The 20,710-nt window shown below is 31.7% G+C and overlaps 1 protein-coding gene across 1 annotated transcript; it reads right to left on the reverse strand.

Moving 5' to 3' along the window:
• Positions 1–15,116: 15,116 nt before the first annotated feature.
• Positions 15,117–16,234, reverse strand: LOC115718470 (barwin). Its single transcript, XM_030647255.2, has 2 exons — positions 15,574–16,234; positions 15,117–15,486 (listed from the first exon to the last, which is right to left on the reverse strand). The coding sequence occupies exons 1-2, from the start codon at positions 15,970–15,972 to the stop codon at positions 15,313–15,315; spliced, it is 573 nt and encodes a 190-aa protein (XP_030503115.2). The 5' UTR covers positions 15,973–16,234; the 3' UTR covers positions 15,117–15,312.
• Positions 16,235–20,710: the final 4,476 nt, after the last annotated feature.

Consider the following 20,710-nt stretch of genomic DNA (forward strand, 5'->3'; position numbering starts at 1 on the left):
TCATCGTTCGGGCTTCAACAATTTATAAGCACACATGGATCCCTTTGCGATTTACTTAAATGACCTTTGAAAAGTATGAACTTGACTGACTTATTGACTATATATTTATAATAGATCCCATTAAAATAGGTTTACTGATGCAATTCCTAACTAGTTTAGAATCTATAAAAAAATTTTAGTCTAAATTTTTTTATAGTCGTGTAAGTTATAGTTATTTAAGTCATTTTGCAAAATTTTAAAAAATTTAAAATAATTTACAATATAGAAATCAATGTTTAAACTGTCTATTTTACACGTGTATAAAATAAAAATGTCACGCGTGCAACAGACTCTTTAAACACTATTTTCGACGTATTGTAGAATTTTTCATATTTATATTATGCCAGTACTATATTTGCGTGCAGCAAATATAACGAAATTTACAAAGCCACGTTTTTGTTTGTTCTGTTGGATGCTATAATTTTTATTACATTTACATGTACGCATATAAAATTAGAAAAACCATGTATATTAATTTCGTGAATTTTGGAATGCAAATTGGTTTTTTTTTTTTTTCAAATTGAATAAAAAGAGAAATTAATATCAGTGTTATTAGAATATTGACACATATATATTCCATTCAAACCATAGAGCTATTTTTCTTTAATCATAATAGCGCGTTCATCACGGAGAAACATCTGGGTGAATGTTCGCCACATAAATAGGTAAGATTATAAGATATAGAGTTTGCTAAATTACAAATTTCATTACGTGTGTAAATCAAAGTACATTTTCCGAGTTTAGAACGTAATATTCTAGATGCATATATGGTGACTATTAATGTAACTAAATGTATATTGTCAAAGCAAAGCCTTATCTCAATAGTATTTGGAACGTCCACCCTCAAATTTCATAACAGAATATATAAAATTAAAGATAGAAATAATGTATAATTATTAGACAGCATAATTTATATAGGTGTTTGTTCGTTACTCCAAAGATATGGTTTTGAATCTGATTCCTCTCAATTTTATCTTCTATTTTGATTTATATCTTTATATATTAAAAGTGCCTATCTAACGGCAATTCTTGGTTTAACAGAATATACTTAAAAATAAAAAGAATACCCGTTAATAAATAAACCCAATAATTAAACCAAAAAATTAAACAATCTTTTAAATATTAATAATCTCTTTTTAAATTAAAAAAATCATCTTAGCCACATATCTCTCTAACAAACCTATCTTAGGAGAATATTAAAAAAAGAACTAAATAGAATAATCTACTACTCCAATAATAAATTTATTTACAATTTTATAATTACACTAATATTATTTTTAATACATTATTAAATAATATTTTAAATATAAATATTTAATTTTTTCAAACAAAAAATTTGTAATCTTTAAAAATAAAATACATTCAAAATTTTAAAAAGACCAAAATCTTAAATAAAACTAGCAATACGTGGCTCGGCACGTATATTCACCTAGTATATATATAAGAGCCACTTGCGGCGAAACCTCTTTATGTTAATTTTTATACACTTGTTGTGAAAATTATATACACAAGTATACGCAGTCAAATAAGTAATAAAGTGATAAATAAGATCGTCTCCACAGGGATTGCAAACAAAGTTTGATGTAAAACAAACTAATTACAACTTTAAAGTAAGAGGAAATAACATGCAAATGGTTGAGTAATGATCCAAAATTAAAAATGACATGAGTGAAACTTGCTAAAATTAATACTACTGCTGCTAGAAAAATTGCTTGCAAGATAAAAAAATGTAATATGGTAAAAATAGCTTGAATAGCTAATTCCTTCTAGTCAAGTTTTTTCCCAGGTGTTACAGCATCGGTTCAACATTACTCCAGCATTTTGCTCAGAGATAACATAAATTCCTCTAGGCTTGTGAGAATTTTCCAAAACTCACAAATTAAAGTCTACCACTTAGCTCAATATATTCCTATATCAAACCAGCAAGCAAAACACTATTCAAACATCAATTCTTAAGTTATGCAAGGTAATTGAAATATTCCTATTCCACTTACAAAAACCTAAATCTAGGTTTTCACTTGCTCCATTCAAGTTGAACTACTAGATCTAGACCTTCCAGAACAAGATCTAGCTTAGCAAATTGTTATTCATGGACAAAAAACAAAATCAAATAAAATGAAACTCACTTGAATGAACAAAGGCGAAAAAATGCTAAAGTAAGCTTAAAAATTAATCATACCCAACTTAGAAGTTCATAGTCATTCAAGCCTCAAAAGTCTAGCTCATATTCAAGTTAGAAAATAAAATCCAAAGTAAAAAAAATTGTCTTCCATGGCTGCTGCCCTTATTACAAATTATTAAGTTTTTGGTATTTAAAGACAAGAAAGACAAGAACAAAGTATAAAAGAAAAGGGAAAGAGAAATGCAAACAAATAGAGCTTTTGTCCTTCTCTTCTCTTGCACTTGGGTCCCCCTTCTCTTTTCTTCCTCTTTGTACTTTCTGCAATTAGTTCCCCTAAAAAATGGCAGCTGCCCTCATGTTAGAGAGAAGATGATGGGTGTACTTGGCTCTTCTCCCCTTTTTTAGTTGTTAGGTCCCTAGGGTACAAAAATCACTCCCTAAAATTAGAAGACCAATCCTTTTTGCACTTTGGCCCACTAGGTTTAGTCCTTCCTTTACAATGCTTCCAGCTGGTCTCATTTTTAGTGACAAATACCCTCCTGCTGAGGTGGAGAAGTAAAACTCGTGTTTCCACGTCACTGCCAGAATGCTGAATTCGCTTCAGCATTGCTTTAGCAATCTGCCCCAATTTCAGCTTGTATTCCACTTCTTCCTTGCTTCCTGTTCTTTTCCCTATCAATTTAATTCATCCTTTTTCAACAACAAAAAAGCACAATTAATTGGAAGAACACACCTAACAATACTAATTTTTACAAGACTTAAAAGTTAGCTTACTAAATAGAAAATGAAACTAAAACTAACTAAAATTAAGCAAACAAACACATATTCACTACTCTTCTCACAATACTTTTAGTTTAAAAGCATAAAAAATAACTCTATACCATAGAGTTATCACCCCTTATCTTTTTTTTTTGTGTGGAAAAACCTCCTTATGTTTTAACTTTTATACACTTAAGCCCCTTATCTTTTTTTTGGTGGCAAAACCCCCTTATGTTTTAATATTTATACACTTAACCCCCTTATTTTTTTTTGTGGTGAAACCCCCCTATGTTTATTTTTCTTTGCAAATTTGACACACCAGTTAAATATTATCGTTAAATATCAACTAGATAACCACTGTATACACCTGTGTATATGTAACGGTAAAACCTCGAAGTTGATACAGTAGGAATCCAGTTAGTATTTAACGGTGGTATCTAACTAAAACTTTAAATTTGCAAAGAAAAGTAAATTTAAGGGGGTTTTGCCACAAAATAAAAGATAAGGGGGTTAAGTGTATTAAAACTAAAACATAAGGGAGTTTTGCCACCAAAAAAACAAGATAAGGGAGTTAAGTATATTAAAACTAAAACATATGGGGATTTTGCCACAAAAAAAAAGATAAGGGGGTTATGTGACAGTCAGTAGTCCCGTGATCCGTAAGGGAAAATACCGGGTTAGCTGTGCAATCCCACATCGCCTGGGGAAGGTCAAGTGGGATGATTCTGAAACTTTGTAGGTATGAGACTATACAGTTGAAGAGAGCTTATCTGGATTGATTGGTACTACCTATATCAACAAGGTGCATCTTGTTTTTCGGTAGCCCATCTCGAAAGAACTCCACAGTTAAGCGTGCTTGACCTAGAGCAATTTTAGGATGGGTGATCTCCTGGGAAGTTTTCCTAGGAAGCGTGCGAGTGAGGACAAAGCACGCTGGAAACACTCGTGTTGGTCTGTAGGGTCAGTCATCAGTCCTTGAAGCAGCCAGAGTGACGTACTCGTGTATAAGAGCTATTATTTCCGTGGGTGTAAGGACCCAATGGAGGCTTGAAGCGGGGACGTTACAAAATGGTATCAGAGCCTTGACCCAGCCGGAAGTGTGGTCGACGAGGACGTCGGACCCCGTAAGGGGAGGTGATTGTGACAGTCAGTAGTCCTGTGATCCGTAAGGGGAAATACCAGGTTAGCTGTGCAATCCCACATCGCCTAGGGAAGGTCAAGTGGGATGATTCTGAAACTGTGTAGGTATGGGACTACACAGTTGAAGAGAGCTTAAATGGATTGATTGGTACTACCTATATCAACAAGGTGCATCTTGTTTTTCGGTAGCCCATCTCAAAAGAACTCCACAGTTAAGCGTGCTTGACCTGGAGCAATTTCAGGATGGGTGACCTCCTGGAAGTTTTCCTAGGAAGCGTGCGAGTGAGGACAAAGCACATTGAAAACACTCGTGTTGGTCTGTAGGGTCAGTCATCAGTCCATGAAGCAGCCAGAGTGACGTACTCGTGTATAAGAGCCATTATTTCCGTGGGTGTAAGGACCCAATGGAGGCTTGAAGCGGGGGCGTTACAGGTTAAGTGTATAAAAATTAAAACAGAATGGGGTTTTACCGCAAATTACTCTATATATAAATCTAATCTTTTGAAAGATAAAAAAACTACAAAATATTAAAATAGAGTATTCAAAGTATAAATAACTTTTAGAAAAAAACTTGTTATATTAATAAATTATGTTCAATTATATTTAATCTATAATTAACACAAGTTCCCACATAAAAATAAAACTAAAACAAAAATTTTAAAATCTCATATTATTATTTAGATGCTAAAATTTATTCTAATCTATATAATATATTATCTGAAATTTTAATAAAAAATGTAATATGTATTTTTTTTAAAAAAAAAAAAAATTATTATTTTAAATTTTAATACAAATTTTAATTAGCCTACCCTAAAATTATATCCTGAGTCCATCACTGCTAAGGAACATATTCAATATTTTTAGGCTTATGTAGATTCACATATATTGGATGTTAAATTTTATTATCTGATCTGATCTAATGAATTTCAGTTATTCAATCGATTTAACATCCAATATATGTTAGATTAATTGAATGATTAAAATGACTTTAACATCCAATATATGCGAATCTAGATATAATTAATTAAATGGGAGAATTTATCCATTTATGGATATAATTAATTAAATTGCTTGACCCGCAAGTGCATATATAAAAAAACTTTTGAAGCTATATTAATGAATGATGACCAATAAAAAAAATATTTTTTTAGTTGTAATATAAATTTTTTGTAATTGAATATGATTTTTAGTCACAACAAAAAGATACTTGTGATTAAAACATATAGTATTTAAATACAAGTTGTCACTAATTTACTTTTAGCCACAACAAATATTGTGACTAAAAATACATTTAGTCATAATAAGTTGTAATTTTTGTGACTAATATTTTTAGCCACAAACTTTTTAGTTACAATATAAAAATAATAATTTACAATTAGTCACAACTTTTTTATTTGGGTTAATTGGGGCAAAACCCCTAATAGTTTCACTTTGCTTGCAATTAACTCCCAAAACCCCCAAAACTACAATACCGTTAGCAAATTACAACTTCTATCCAAATTTAACTGTTATCTGTCAGGTTAGATTGTCCACGTCAACACAATGTACAAGTGACACAATTTAGTCCACGTAAATAATTATATTAAAATAAATAAAAATAAAAATCATTAAAAAATTGTTTTTTCTCCTTTTTTTTTTCTTTTCCATTGTTTTCTTTTTCATTTTCTCAAATACCCTCTTCTCTTTCTCTCTTTTAATTATGCAGGAACCCAAGACCACCCCCAACTATCGTCGTCGAGGACCACTCGTCGTTGCCGAGGACCATCAACCCAAGTTAAGCCTCGATCCCCCCCCCCCTCTCTCTCTCAGCTCTCTTCTCTTTCTTTCTCGATGATCCAGGTACCATATTTAACGACTCAGGTGTCGTTGCCGTCGTCAAGGACCACCAACTAAGCGTCATTGTCGAGGACGACCAAGCCAGGTAAATCTCGATCCCCTATCTGTCTCTCTCTCTCTGTTTGTCCTGATCTCCTCTCTCTCTCTCTCTCTCTCTCTCTCTCTCTCTCTCTCTCTCTCTTTAGATCTAGGGTTTTCCATAATTGTTTTTACAATCTTCTTGATATATCTCTGTTTGTCCTGGTCTCCTTTCTTTTCGTGTATAGATATCCTTATTTGGGTATTATTGTGTTCTTTGTTTTCAGATATAAGAAAAGATAATGGTTGTGGAGGAAATAAATTTAGGATATTTCAGATTTGGGTTTTTGGACTGAAATTTTGTGTATATATTTGTGTGTGTTTATTTATTTATTGGATTTGGATTTTTTTTAATTTTTTTTTGAGTTTTAATTAATTTTTTTTGTGTGATATGGATTTGAAATAAGGTTGTGGTGGTAGTTTCAGTAGTGGTGGGTGGTGGTGTTTACAGTGGTTATGGATTGTGGTGGTTTCGATAGTGGTGGTTGGTGGTGTTTATGGTGGCTACGATGATGGTGGTTTCGGTAGTGGTGGGTGGTGATGTTTACGATGACTATGAATGGTGGTGTTGGTGACAGTGTATAGACAGAAGAAGAAGAAGAATAAAAGAAAAATATTAGAGAAAAAAATATGATATGGTTGAAAAAAAATATATCTCTTATTATTTTTTTTAATATAATTATTTACGTGGGTTAATAAAATTGTACCACGTGTATACTGTGTCTATGTGGACAATCCAATCTGGCAGTTAACAACAAAATTTGATGGAAGTTGTAATTTGCTAACAGTATTGTAGTTTTGGGAGTTTTACCGCTAAAATTTAAATTTTGAAGGTTAATTTGTAAACAAAGAAAAATTATTGAGAATTTTACCGTAATTAACCTTTTTTATTTATAGTAACAAATTTTATTGTGACTAAAACATCTTTTCCTGTCCTGTGATGTGGCTTTTCATCTTTGGCGCTCTTCTCCCTGGGGCATTTTCCCAATGTGCGACACTGGCATCCGTGTTTGGGATTGGGTCAAGTTTATCTGGGATCTAAACAACAGAGGGATCGAAGCTGATGATGTTTTCTTATATGCCTCGTTTGTTGTGGATACTATTTGGAGGGTGCGAAATGAGAAGGTCCATAATAACTGTTCTCCTGACATAAAAAGTGTATTGATAATATTTGTACTTCTTATGCAGATTCTCATGCTTCTTTGCTTCCTAGTCCCGCTCCTGTTCTAAAGGAAGCTTGGTCCCCTCCTCCTCTGGATTGGATTAAGCTGAATTGTGATGTCAAGGTGGGATTTAATAGTATGTGCATTGCTGCTGTTGCAAGGAATCATGTTGGCAGAGTGATTAGAGTTCAGACGGCTCAGAAGCTGTGGAGAAGCTGTGGCATGCTGCTTAGCTGTGTCTGTTGCTTTAGATATCGGATCCAAGTTTGCGATTGTGGAGAATGACTCGAGGGTGGTTATCAATGCTCTCAATGGGACGAACTCTCATTGGGCTCTTGAAAACTATGTCTCATTTTGTACTAAATCTTCTCCTTTATTTATTAGTTGTAATTTCTCTTATGTACGTAGAACTTGTAACTTTGCCGCTCATAATGTGGCTAGATGGGCATTTGCTCATCAGATGTTTGGGACTATCCCGGTGTCCTCCTTACCTGACAATATATTTTGTAACAACCGAGAGGTCTAACTTATTTGAATTTATGATATAAATGCTTATTCTCAAAAAAAAAAAAAATAAATAAAATAACATAAAATTTGTTGTAGTGTGTCAATGTTGAAAATTCTCTTCTGTATATTTTCCCCTCCTACCACTCAATCACGTATTGAGTTGAATTTAACCTTCCAACCTAAGATGGTATATATGTATGTGATATCAGGTTTAATTGCAGTTTGAAAATTAATTTTGGTTTTATTATAACACTAGAATTTATTTGGTACTATCACACTAGCCGCATCTCATCACTTGAGTCGTGTACTGTGTTCACCAATTGAGGTTGTGTTTTTTATTTTATTTCATTTCTATAACACATAAGTCTTACCATTCTTATAAATAAGTCATATAATATATATGAAAAATTAATAGTTAATTATTATTTTTAGAGTATTATTATTAGATATTAATGGTACTCAACACTATTTAGAAGAGATGTTTTACAATTAGTTAGTAATCTTTTATAAAAATTATTACATTAAATTATATGGACCAGGACCGACGACCCAACGATATTTTAATAAAATAATAAAAAATGGGCCCATTACCACATAAGCAAGACGGTCTTTTATTTTTTGGTTAAGTTTCCAACACACTAATGGTTGTTAGAGCATTTTTAATAGGAATTCTATAACAAATATTTGATGACATGAATATATTTTTCACATTTTTAATAGGTGTTTGAAGTGATTTTTTTTTTTTCTAACAATGACATTCTTATGTATTGTTTTCTTTAGTTATAACTGTTTCTTTTTTGTTTTCTAAACTGGCCAAGGTTTCTTGAATATTTGACTGAGTGTCATTTTATATTTACTTAGTGGCTTGTTTGAATCTTTTATTGATTTGGATACTTGTAGAAGCTAGTATGATTTAATTGTTTATATTTTGTAAGAGATAAATATATATGTATTTTTTTTTATCTATTTCATTGTATTATTGGTTTAGAATTTTGTCCAAATTTAATTTTTTATTTTTATCTTATATAACTTGTTTTATTTTAGTTAATATTTTATACAATTGGTTTCATTTTAGTTAATATTTTTTTTTTGTAATGCCTTTTTTTTTTTTTTTATTCTGAACGGTTAATATTTTAGTGGTATTTTATATGTGTTAGTTTCTATTAACCGGTTATTTTTTAAAATAAAAAAAATAAAAATAAGAAATCATTATCAATGCCTTTTTTTGGTGTGGAAGTTTTATTTTTATGTATATTGTTTAAATTTATTAACTTCTTTTTCTTTGTATTTATTATATATGATTGGTTTTATTTTTATTGATTATTTTTATTGGTACATGTTTAATATAACCGGTTTTATTTTTATTGATTATTTTTATTCATACATGTATAATATAACTTGTTTCATTATTTCTGTAATTTTTTTTTTGTAAGGTAAATGTTTATTCTGATTTTTTTTATTAAATGTCAATATTATTGTTTTAAGATATAGTTCATATTAAAAAAATATTAAAATTATTATTAGCACATACAGAATCTATTATTGTGTTTTTATATTAAAATTATATCTTTATCTTTAATAATGCTCTTATTGTTGTTGTTTCTTTACTTTCTTGCTTCTTGGTTGTTTTGCTTGTTTTTGTTTTGGTGGTAGAGTTGGATTAGTGCATGTCTTTCTGTTGTGGCCTGTCTTTTTGCAACTGTCCACACTTTATTTATGCCTTTGACTATCCTTTTGATCTTATTCTTCTTTTCCTAGCTCTCCCTGCTTGCTTTTTTGTGTCTGGTGGTAGAACTATCATTTCCAAGTACTCAGGCATTATCCATTCACTTTCATTTGGTAATGAGTTTGCTATTGTGTCATATGTTACTTTCATTTCGTCTGTTTTGTCGTAGTCCGCAACATAGTCATAAACTTGCAGTCCTCTTTTCGAGAATATAGCGATTGCATGAGCATGAGATTTCATCTTGTTGGAACCAGTTACAGTTACATGTTTTGTCCAGTAAATTGACAAGGAATTTCCCTTTCTCTAGCACATTCACTTGGTGGAGTATTATTGCCACCAGTGTAACCTGTTTTTCTAAACAGAAAAAATTATTTTATAACCAGTTATTTTATACTTTACTTGTATCTCTCTAATATATATTTTATGTATATAAATATATTTATGTTTAGTGTGTTATCTCATATTTTATTACTTGAATAAAGTTATCTCTGAGTATTTTTCTGTCACTGTTGAAACTTTTGTGAATGTTTCATGTGCTTCATTGTTGTTTGTCCAAACCCTTTTTTGTACCAAACTTCGAAGACTCTCTATCATTGTAGTGATGGGCAGTCTTCTTGTAGCAAGAATTGTTGAATTTATCGACTCAGCTATGTGGGATGTCATCATTGTGTACCTTCTAGTCTAGCAGTGGCATCTACTCCAATATTTGTATCCTATTCTTTCCAGATAACGTCTTATTCTTTTGTCTATTTTGTCAAGTTCTGACATATAAACTTCAAATGATTTCATGTTGTATGTTTTTGCGGCTTTAACAAAGTTTATTGTAAGATCTTCCCCATGTACTCTAAAATTGACCTTAATGTTGTTAAGCAAGTAGACTATGCATGCTCCATGGAATATATTTGGGTAGACTTTTGCTACTACTTTTTGTATGCTTTTGTGCCGCTCTGAGATGATTGTCATGTCTGCAAGTCAATATTTGTCAAATATCAGTTTATGTCTATTTTAACCGGTTCTTTATTTTTATTTTTGAAACCGGTTATTTATGTTTAGTAAGTCTAACAATAATAGGAAAAGTCTTACACTAAAGTAGATGTATTAGCTGTAAATTTTTATTTGAACCAGTTTCTTACCTTCTCTTTCTCTGAATGTTTTTCTTAGTTTGTTGAAAAACCACTCCCATGATGAATCATTCTTTGAGTCTCCTATTCCAAATGCCAATATGAATATGTGGTTATTAGCATCCATTGTTGAGGTTGTAAACAATGTCCCTCCATATGTTGTTTTCAAGAATGTGCCATCTACCACAATTACTGGTCTGCAATGTATCCATCATCTGATTGAATTTGATAATGCGAAGAACATGTACTTGAACCGGTTCTTCTTGTTCGTAATCAATTCAGTAAATGTCCCTGGATTTGCTATTTTTTGCATATGAAGGTATATTGGTAGTTGCTGGTATGAGTCTTCTGGCTTTCCTCTTGACAATTATAGAGCCTTTTCTCTTGTTCTCCAAGCCTTTTGATATCCCATCGAAACCCCAAACTCATGTAGCAAGTCCTTCATTATGTCATTCGGTGCATGCTTCTTGTTTATTGAGTCGTATTTATTCTTTACTATTTGACCAATAGTATTGTAACTTGCTTGTCTATGATCTTCCATTATGACATCCAATAAGCAGGTGTGGTTGTTGACATATTTTCTAGCCTTAAAGGTTTGTGTTTGTTTCAATTTTGAAGCGTGCAGAAACCAGCTACAATTTTCATCAAGGCAGGTAACCATGTATTCCCTTAGTTCGGATCTCTTTGTTTTGATTATTTGAAAGTTCTTTATCATTGCATAGAATCCGATTGCTGTTTTCAGTATGTTCTTGTCACTGTATATTTGTCATTCTTCGATCTCAAGCACCATGTAATCTGTGATGATCTCCATTTCTTCATCCCTTCTATTTTTTGTTGCTTTATTTGATTTCTCTATTATAAAATCTGCAACTTCTTCAGCCATTGCAAACATGTTTGGAGAGATTGTTATTTGACTATTATCATGATTTGAATCTTGTCCTTCATTATCAAATTGCTGGTTGAATGGTTCATTGTGTATTTGTAGAACCAATTCATTCACTATCTTGCTTTGCTCTTGTATTGGTTGTTCAAAAGATTGATTTTTCACTGTTTGTATAGCTATCTAATCAGTAGTTGTGATGCATAGTGGAGAATCAATTACTCCAGCCTGTGTTTTTCTTAGCTCAATGTAGAACTTGAGGGAATTATCACTCAGTAGTTTCATTGGTGTTGTTCCCGGTGATATTTGGTACGATATGTCTATGCTGCTTTTGTTGCAATTTATTTTTATTTTTATCAGCTCCATCAAGTTTTCTAATGAAGAATTGGTTGGAATTAGAATTCCAGTCATTGTGTAGTCATCATAATTTGTATTTTTTTTGTCCATTTACCCCAATATTTGATCACACACATGATTTGTTCCATACCTGCAATTTTAAAGGAAAAGTAATGTTAGAATCTTATTTTAATTTTTTTAATTAGAACCAGTTTTATTTAAATTACATGTATGATTCTTTTATTTTAAGTTTTTAACTGATTTTTTTTTTCTTTTATGTTTTTTTTTGTCATTTATGATTTTAATTACTTTTTGCATTGTAAAGGAAAAGTATTATTAGAATCTAAATATAATTTTTTATTTGGAGCTGTTTTTTTTTTTTTTTTTTTTTTTTTTTTTTTTTATAAATTTTATGTATGATTGTTTTATTTAAATTTTATGTATGATTGATTTTTTATTTAAATTTTTAACTCTTTTTTTCTGTTATGTTTTGTCAGTTATGACTTTCATTACTTTTTGTACTTTTAAAGGAAAAACACTATTAGAATCTTATTATAATTTTTATTTGAAAACAAATCTGTATGTATAAATGTTTTATTTAAGTTTTTAACTGATATTTTTTTTTGTTATATTTTTTTTTTGTCTCTTATGACTTTGATTACTTTTTGTATTTTTAAAGGAAATATATTATTAAAATCTGATTATAACATTGTATTTGGAACCGGTTTCGCATAAATTTTATGTTTGATTGTTTTATTTAAGTTTTTAACTATTTTTTTTTTCTATTATATATATTTTTTATCTGTTATGATTTTGATTATTTTCTTTTATTGTTGTTTATTATATTTGTTATTTTTTATATCCTATTTCATTGATATTATTTAATATTTATAACCGGTTTTCTAATACTGTTTAATTTGAAGTCATATTTATTTTAAATTTTATATAAGGTTGTCCATACTTATTTTTTTCTCTTGATTTAACTCGTTTCTTTTTGTTATTTTATATTGAATTTTTTGTTATTTTATATTTGTATTTGAAATTGCAGAGTTTCATTTATTTTCTACATGATATATATTCTTATATAATATGTTCATATATAATTATTATTATATATAATTTTGATTATTGAGTGTATATACCTATTTTGATTATGCTCACAATCGTTGTCAAAATTGTGTTTCTCTGTATAATTTTGTTTGATTCTTTGTTTTATGCTATGCAATTATATATGCATTAATTTTTCAGGTTCATGCAGTAGAGAAGAAGATCAGTTCCAAATGACAAATTCATTGGAGTTGGAGAAGATAATCGACGATGATTGTTGCGATAGCTGTGTTGCCAATCGTTGATATATGTTGATGAATCGATGAATATTCTAGTTTGTGAGATTGATTTGCAGTGTGAAATGCTTGCGTTTGAGATCGAATTGGAGACTTTAATTGTCGGAGATGATGGCGCGATTCCGAGAGAGAAAATCGAAGGAAAAATAGTAGACAGGATCGGGGAAATTTGGTTTATTTGTTTGGAAAATATGAGGTTTTTTTTTTTTTTTTTTTTTTTTTTTTTTTTTTAAGGTAAGCTTATTTATATACTTTTTAGTTTCTCATATTTTTGCCATTTTTTTTTTTCATATTTTGTTGAATTATTATTTTTTTTTTGCTATAGGATTTTTGCCCCTGAACTTCATGCCCCCTGAACTTTTAAGGTCATTGAAAATGCTCCCTGAACTATTGAGATTGTTAGATTTAAGGACTTTTTTTTTTCTAATTTTAGTAAAAAAGTCTAACATGGATGAAAGTTCAGGAGGCATAATTTAGTGCATGGCAAAGTTCGAAGGGCATGATTTGGTAGATATCAAAGTCTGGGGAATATGGTTTAGTACATAAACAATCATTGACATAGTAAAATTGAATAAAATTAGACAAAAGTCCTTAAATCCAACAATCTCAATAGTTCAGGGGGCATTTTCAATGACCTTAAAAGTTCAGGGGGCATGATTTGGTACATGTCAAAGTTCAGGGGGCAAAAATCCTAATTAGCCAAAAAAGTAAACGACATTAAAAACTGGGAAACTTACAAAAATACTGAAATTTGAGTTAATTTTTGCAAAAATACTGTCACATAGAAATTTTTTCAAAAATACTGAAAATATTGTAGCATTTGAGATCGAATTGCAGACTTTAATTGTCAGAGATGATGGCGCGATTCCGAGAAAGAAAATCGGAGAGAAAATAGTAGAGAGGATCAGGGAAATTTGGTTTATTTATTTGGAAAATATGAATTTTTTTAAGTTAAGCCTATTTATATACTTTTTAGTTTCTCATATTTTTGCCATTTTTATTTATTTTTTCATATTTTGTTGAATTATTTATTTTTTTCTACAAAAAGTGAATGACATTAAAAATTGAGAAAATTACAAATATACTGAAATTTGAGTTAATTTTTACAAAAATACTGTCACATTTTTTTTTTTCAAAAATACTGTATTTTTATAAAATAATAGTGGAACACAAACATAACAACTAAAAACAACAATAAACAACTAAAAACAACCGTAAAATAACAGTAAAAGCTTAACACAGTACAGAGTACAAAATTTATACAATATTTTTGAAAAAAATTTCGCCATACGATATAAAAATAAAAAAATTAAATTTTTTTTATGTGATGTAAATATCCCATATTTATTTAGGAAAATTCCTCTAAGATTTAGGCGGCTTGGTCTGAATTGGAAGTGGTTGTGGTCGAATCCAAAATAAGCATGTCTTAGTCGGTATCAAGATAGGTCCTATCTCGGCATGGTCTCAGCCTATCTTAGAATGGTTTGAGTCAGAGTCCTGTCCAAGTTAAACTTTTGATTGGATTCGTGTCCTATATTTTTGTCTTATTTGTCTCTTTCCATCCGACTTTCTTGGGCTTTGTCTGTGGTGCAATGTGGCTCTTTCTATCAATGGGCTTTCATTTTATTTCTTTATTGGGCATTTTCTCTTCCTTTAATAGACTTCAGAAAAATACCGTTTTTTCTCCCCCAAACAAACAGGAACTATATATTTAATTAACTTTATTACATCAACAATTATGGCTGCTAAATGCTATGATTGACCTACTGCTACATACCTAAACAAATATAAGGTGATATGGAGACTATTCAGTAAGATCAATTGTTTTTCACTAATATTTTCTTAAATTGTTTTCTTAAGAGTTATACTTGATATTAGAATTACATTTTCTTAAAACTAATCAGTGATGATAACCATGAATCTAATTCTCTAATTACATATTTGTTATTAGAATTTTATTAGGTTTCAAATTACCCATTATAACTAAATAGTATTTGATAAAACAGTGTAGCATAAGCATTGTACAAATATCATGTTCATGCCTCATGTGGTGTGGAATGTGGATATTCATAAACGCTTCGGAACAAACTTCCAAAAAGATTTTATTTAAGTCTTAATCTTAGGCTTAAACTTAAATAAGCATATCAGCTATAAGCAGTGTCTTTCTTTACGGTATAAATTGTTATTACACCTCATCATGAGATTTATTTATCTTTGAAAATATACTAGCAAGAGAGTTGAGGATCAAGCTCAACATCAGAATTAATCACCACAATTGACATATGTGTAGCCCACTTGGAGAGAACCTTGTTGAACTCCTCTTCCATTAGTATCTAATGGTTTGAATATAGTGTTAAAGTCCAAATCTAAGCCCCCATTACTGCACTGATCCACAATCCTTGCTGTTATGGTTGCTCCAGTTGCCACATTCCGAAGCTGCAAAAATATTCACACACACACATTTACACCATATTCAAACAAAAGTTACCGAAAATCAAAGAACCAAAAGGATCATAGTCATACCCTCAAACACTTTCCACAAGAGTCACGGCCTCTAGGTCCGGATGGTCCACAAAAGGCAGTCCAGCCATATTTGCTGCGCCATGAGTAAGGCTTGTTAGCATCCCAAGTGGAGCAATAAGCACTAGCAGCCATCAAGTCCCAATTTTTCTGTTGTGGGTCGTAGTAATGGTATGTGGCTCTTACAACTGTTTCTCCTCCTGCTGCTGGTGTAACTTGGCAATTGCTCTGGCAGCCAGTGATACAATATTCGCTGGTGGTGCCACACCACCCGTATTGGCTGCAGCACTGCCTGTTCGGGCATATAGCGCCACCCGCTTGTCGTCCGCATTGCTCAGCCGTTGCTCCACCAATGGCAACCACCACCATCAAAACCAACCTCACTACGCAAAGCTTGCTCATTGTTTTTTTCTTAGACTTTTGTGTGTTTAAGAAATGATGGGTTGAAGTAGCTTAGCATATACATATATAAATATATATATGCATTATGCATATTTAACTTGACTTTTGTAAATGGAAGTTGGGTTTTGATGATGTTAGCCCATGTGTTGGAATTATTTTAAGGAGAGGGATAGGGCAGTGCTATATAGTGGTACGTAGGTTGTGAGGACCATCTAGAGAGCATTATTGTTATTAGATAGTGGCGGTGTTCAACACTATTTTGAGTGTGGTCTTCCAAATAATAGTTATATTTTATAATAATTATAAAATTAAATTATGTGAGATTAAATATTTAATTTTATTAATATTGATTGGAGCCTTTAGATAGTGTTGCACTATTGGTGCTTATTGGCATTTCATGAAGATTAGGCACCCGTATGCTTTACCATTAGTTAACGATACTTAAAAATTATTAAATTAAATTATATGTACTCGAAATTTACTTAAAAATTAGTACATTTTTGAAGAGTAGTGCTATACACAACTAGTGACACATTGCGATTGGTTAGCAATCCTCAGTAAATATTATTACATTAAATTATATAAAATTTGATATATAATTATATCTTAAATAATGCTTCGACGACGACTAGTGACTATTAATATTTCTCATTGTGGAACTATATATGTGGTGGACAATGGGTCCAAGTTGGATGGCTCTTGGAAGTTTGATCGTTTGAATGGATCCAACGTGAGATGTGGGAAGATTGATCGATGAGGTTGAGGACCAGTTATAGCTGGTGGCTTATTCATTATTGGAGTGTGAAGTTTTTTTCGCAAGGTTATTGGAGTGTAAAGTTGAAACAAAATATATGGATTATTTGTGAGGCGGCTGTGGTGTTAATTAAATGCATAAGAATATTAAGAACAGTATATTAATGCTCAGCATTATTTCATATTTTTGAAACAATTAGAGTGCCAGGGCCAATAATAATTTATCTTATATCCTTATTTAATCCTTTAAATTGAGCATACTTTTTTTTATTATTGATATTTTTATTTTAGTGGCGTTTAATTAGAAGAAATAAGAATGTAAGAATAATAATAAAGATAAAAGTGAGAATATAGATAGAAATGGAATAGGTAATAAGATTCAAATTTAAAATGCAAAAATAGAAAAAATTGATAAGAAACTAATTAAATTTTACATTAGAATGATTTTTTTTACATTTAAAAATAGAAATGGAATAGTAATCGGTCTCGTTGTTCCTTTAATATTGCTTAAGTAATTAATAATCTACTATGTATGTGAGCAGTTGTCATCTGCTATGCTTTCTATTTGCGAACAGTTTATCAATTCTACTTCGCATAAAGAGTCATAATCTGCTTTAAGTAAACTTAAACATAATTTGAATAATTCATCTTGTGAATTACTTTGTACATCTTTGATTGCCTATATGAATAGTTAGGCATTCTATTCATATTTTAGGTTAAGCATTTTCTCAAGGCATTTTGGTACCTCGTTTAATACTTTTCTATAAAATGTGAATCGTTAGAAATTTAGCTTCGCATGTAGCTTAATGTTGTTTTTATAAGTTAAATCTCATTTACAATTGCTACTTTTTGATTTTCCTTTTGACTTTATATTGTTCATAGACAACTTTAATAATTTTGGAAAAATTTTAAAGTGGAGCGGGTTTGCAATATATCATGTATTTCTAGATGGGTTCTAGTTAATCATACACATATATGCCCCTCAAGTAATTTTAAAGAATAAAACTTTATAATTACTTGAATAATACTTCAACTTTATTATTAATAATTGAATTTTGAAAAATACATCAAAGAGAGATTACAACATTCTTATACGTATACTAGTAGTAAGATCGCAAATGTTTAACATTCCAGTAGTTTTTTATTAGCGAGCCGTTAGGCCGAGCCAATTTATAAACTCCAGTTCCAACTATTGCCTCGATTATATAAGGACCTTCCCAGCTTGGGTTAAATACTCCTACAGATGCATCTCTCGTGTTTGTAAATACTCGTCTTAGCACCAAATCACCGACATTAAAGAGCCTTGTCTTCACTTTCTTATTGAAAATATCTCGTAATTCGGTGTTGATATGCTACATTAGTAATTTGCAACTCAGTACGTTTTTCTTCAAGTAGATCCAAAGACAACTTCAAGAGTTCTTGGTGTTTTTCTTGATTATAGAAATCTCGTCTGTGGGTCGCGATATTGACTACTACTGGCGACATTGCCTCCGAGCCAAATGCCAGCGAGAATGGTGTATGCATTGCTGCTGTTTTCTCATTCATTCTGTGAGCCGAAAGTACTTTTGGTAGTTCATCTACACATCTACCTTTTGCAACGTCTAACTTCTTTTTGATTGTATCCTTCAAGGTTTTATTAACAGCTTCTACTTACCCATTTGCTTGAGGCCTTGAGACTGACGAGAAGCTCTTAATAATTTTGTTCCTTTCGCAGAACTCAGTGAACAACTCACCATCAAACTGAGTTCCATTATCAGATACTATCTTAATGGGTATTCTAAATCTACAAATTATGTTCTTGACGACAATGTCGAGAACTTTCTTGCAGGTTATGGAAACTAGAGGTTCAGCCTCCGTCTACTTAGTGAAGAAGTCGACTGCCACTACTGCGTACTATGGTCCTCCTTGCCCTATGGGCAATGCCCCAATCAAATTAATCTCCCATGTCGCAAATGGGTATGACGAGGTCATCACTCTTAGTTTTGTTGGTGGTATGCGAGGTATATGTGAAAATCTCTGACACTTATTGCACCTCTTGACAAATTCATCTGTGTCTTTATTTATTGTCAGCCAATAGTCCTTGACAGATTATCTTCTTTGACAAGCTTTGCCAACCTACATGGTCTCCACAAAAGCCCTCGTGGATTTCTTTGATTATCTCGCTTGCTTCTGTGGGGAGAACACACCGTAGGAGAGGCATTGAATAACCCCTCTTATACAATTTTCCATCTACCATCGTGTAGTGAGGCACTGAATATAAGAGCTTTCGTGCCTCGTTTTTTCTGTTGGAAGTTGTCCATTGAGTAGATAGTTAACTATGGGCGTCATCCATGTAGGTGAGGCGTCAATCATCTCAACTTCTTTCTTTTCACATATACTCGGTTCGTTTAACACTTCTACTGGTACCAAATTCAAGTTATCAAGTTCGTTTTCTGAGGCAAGTTTTGTCAAGGCGTCGACATTAGAGTTTTGTTTTCTTGGAATTTGTTCGATTTTAAAATAATCAAACTTTTTCCAAGTTCTTCCAAACCTTCTCCATGTATTTTGCCATTTTTAAACTCCTTGCCTGGTATTTCACCTAGAACTTGATTTACAATTTTTTTTTTTATGAATCAACTTTAGTTTCATTACTCCAATAATCCAATTTACAACCTAAGAGCATCCTCAAATTGGGACTTGAGATATATCTCTCTATATTTTACATTTCACCTTTTGTCAAAAGGAAAATTTACAATTACAAAGCTCTAAACCATTCTGTATCACTTAACCCAACCTTTCTCGGCCAAATACTATATACTCTTTGTTTAACCATTTCTTTTACTGTACAAATTACTCTATCTATGTCTTCATATTTTGCATTCCATATTTTGTCATTCATAGCCTTCCAAATGTGGTAGACTAAGCTCGACAAAGCAGCCGAAAGGACTTGTTTTTTAAACTTGTTGGATTTGCTTCTTTCAATCCACCGCATTAGCCTTGTTACCAATGGAGTGGATGCATTCCACCTCAACCAATCTTTAATCCTCTATAGACTCTATTGAGAGAATGTACACAAGAAGAAGAGATGATCACAAGTTTCTTCCTGTGTATTACAAAACAGACATCCTGGATCATTAATGATCCCAAATCTATACAATCTTTCTCCTGTCCTTAGTCTTCCCTATGTAGCAATCCACATAATAAAGTTGTATTTGGGAATATTAAACTTCCCTAAAACTTCCTTACTCCAATGCATTTTAGGTTATGGAGGGACTAATAGTTTGTATCCAAGAGAGGGGTGATACCTGGACTGGGTGAATTGCTACACATCCACCATGTTTTTAATCTGATTCTTAGCCTCTACCACGTCTTTCCAGTACCAACTCCCCTGGATGGGGGCATTGTAGCCCCACCAATCTTCTTCCCAAATATATATGCTGTGTATCCATTGAACCCACATGTTGTCTTCCTTATTAGCTATCCCCCACACATATTTAAACATTGCTGCTTTATTCCATTCAACTACTTTTTTAAAACCAATACCTCCTTCTGATTTAGCCTAGCATACAAATTCCCAAGCTATTAGACCCGAGCCAGTAAGAGTATGTTGGCCTTTCAACAAAAAAAAGCTCTACAAATAGCTTCAATCTCATTCACTATCTTCTTAGGCAAAATCATTATCTGGCTCCAATATGAGTGAATAGTCATCAGTATTGAGTTCACAAGAACTGCCCTTCGTGCAAAAGAGAGGTTCCTGGTACTCCAGGTCTTAATTCGAGAAGTCATTTTCTCAGGTAGTTCTTAACAATCCTGACCTGAAATTCTTTTGGCACAAATTGACAGTCCCAAATATCTAAATGGGACATCATGCCTACAAAATCCAAACATGTCTTAATTAACTGTGAGTCACCGTAACACACCAGATTCTTGACTTTTAACACTTCAGCTATTTTCAAACCAGCTATCAAGGCTTCATACTCAGCCTCGTTGTTTGTAGTGTCAAATT

The sequence above is a fragment of the Cannabis sativa genome, chromosome 2, assembly GCF_029168945.1.
Source record: "Cannabis sativa cultivar Pink pepper isolate KNU-18-1 chromosome 2, ASM2916894v1, whole genome shotgun sequence".
Lineage (NCBI taxonomy): Eukaryota > Viridiplantae > Streptophyta > Magnoliopsida > Rosales > Cannabaceae > Cannabis > Cannabis sativa.

Bases quoted from the DNA above. Each gene is read 5' to 3' on its own strand.
- LOC115718470 (XM_030647255.2), bottom strand. From the start codon at position 15,972: ATGAGCAAGCTTTGCGTAGTGAGGTTGGTTTTGATGGTGGTGGTTGCC. The intron at 15,487-15,573 runs GTATGACTATGA...ATATTTTTGCAG, and splicing joins CTTGTGGAAAGTGTTTGAGG to CTTCGGAATGTGGCAACTGG.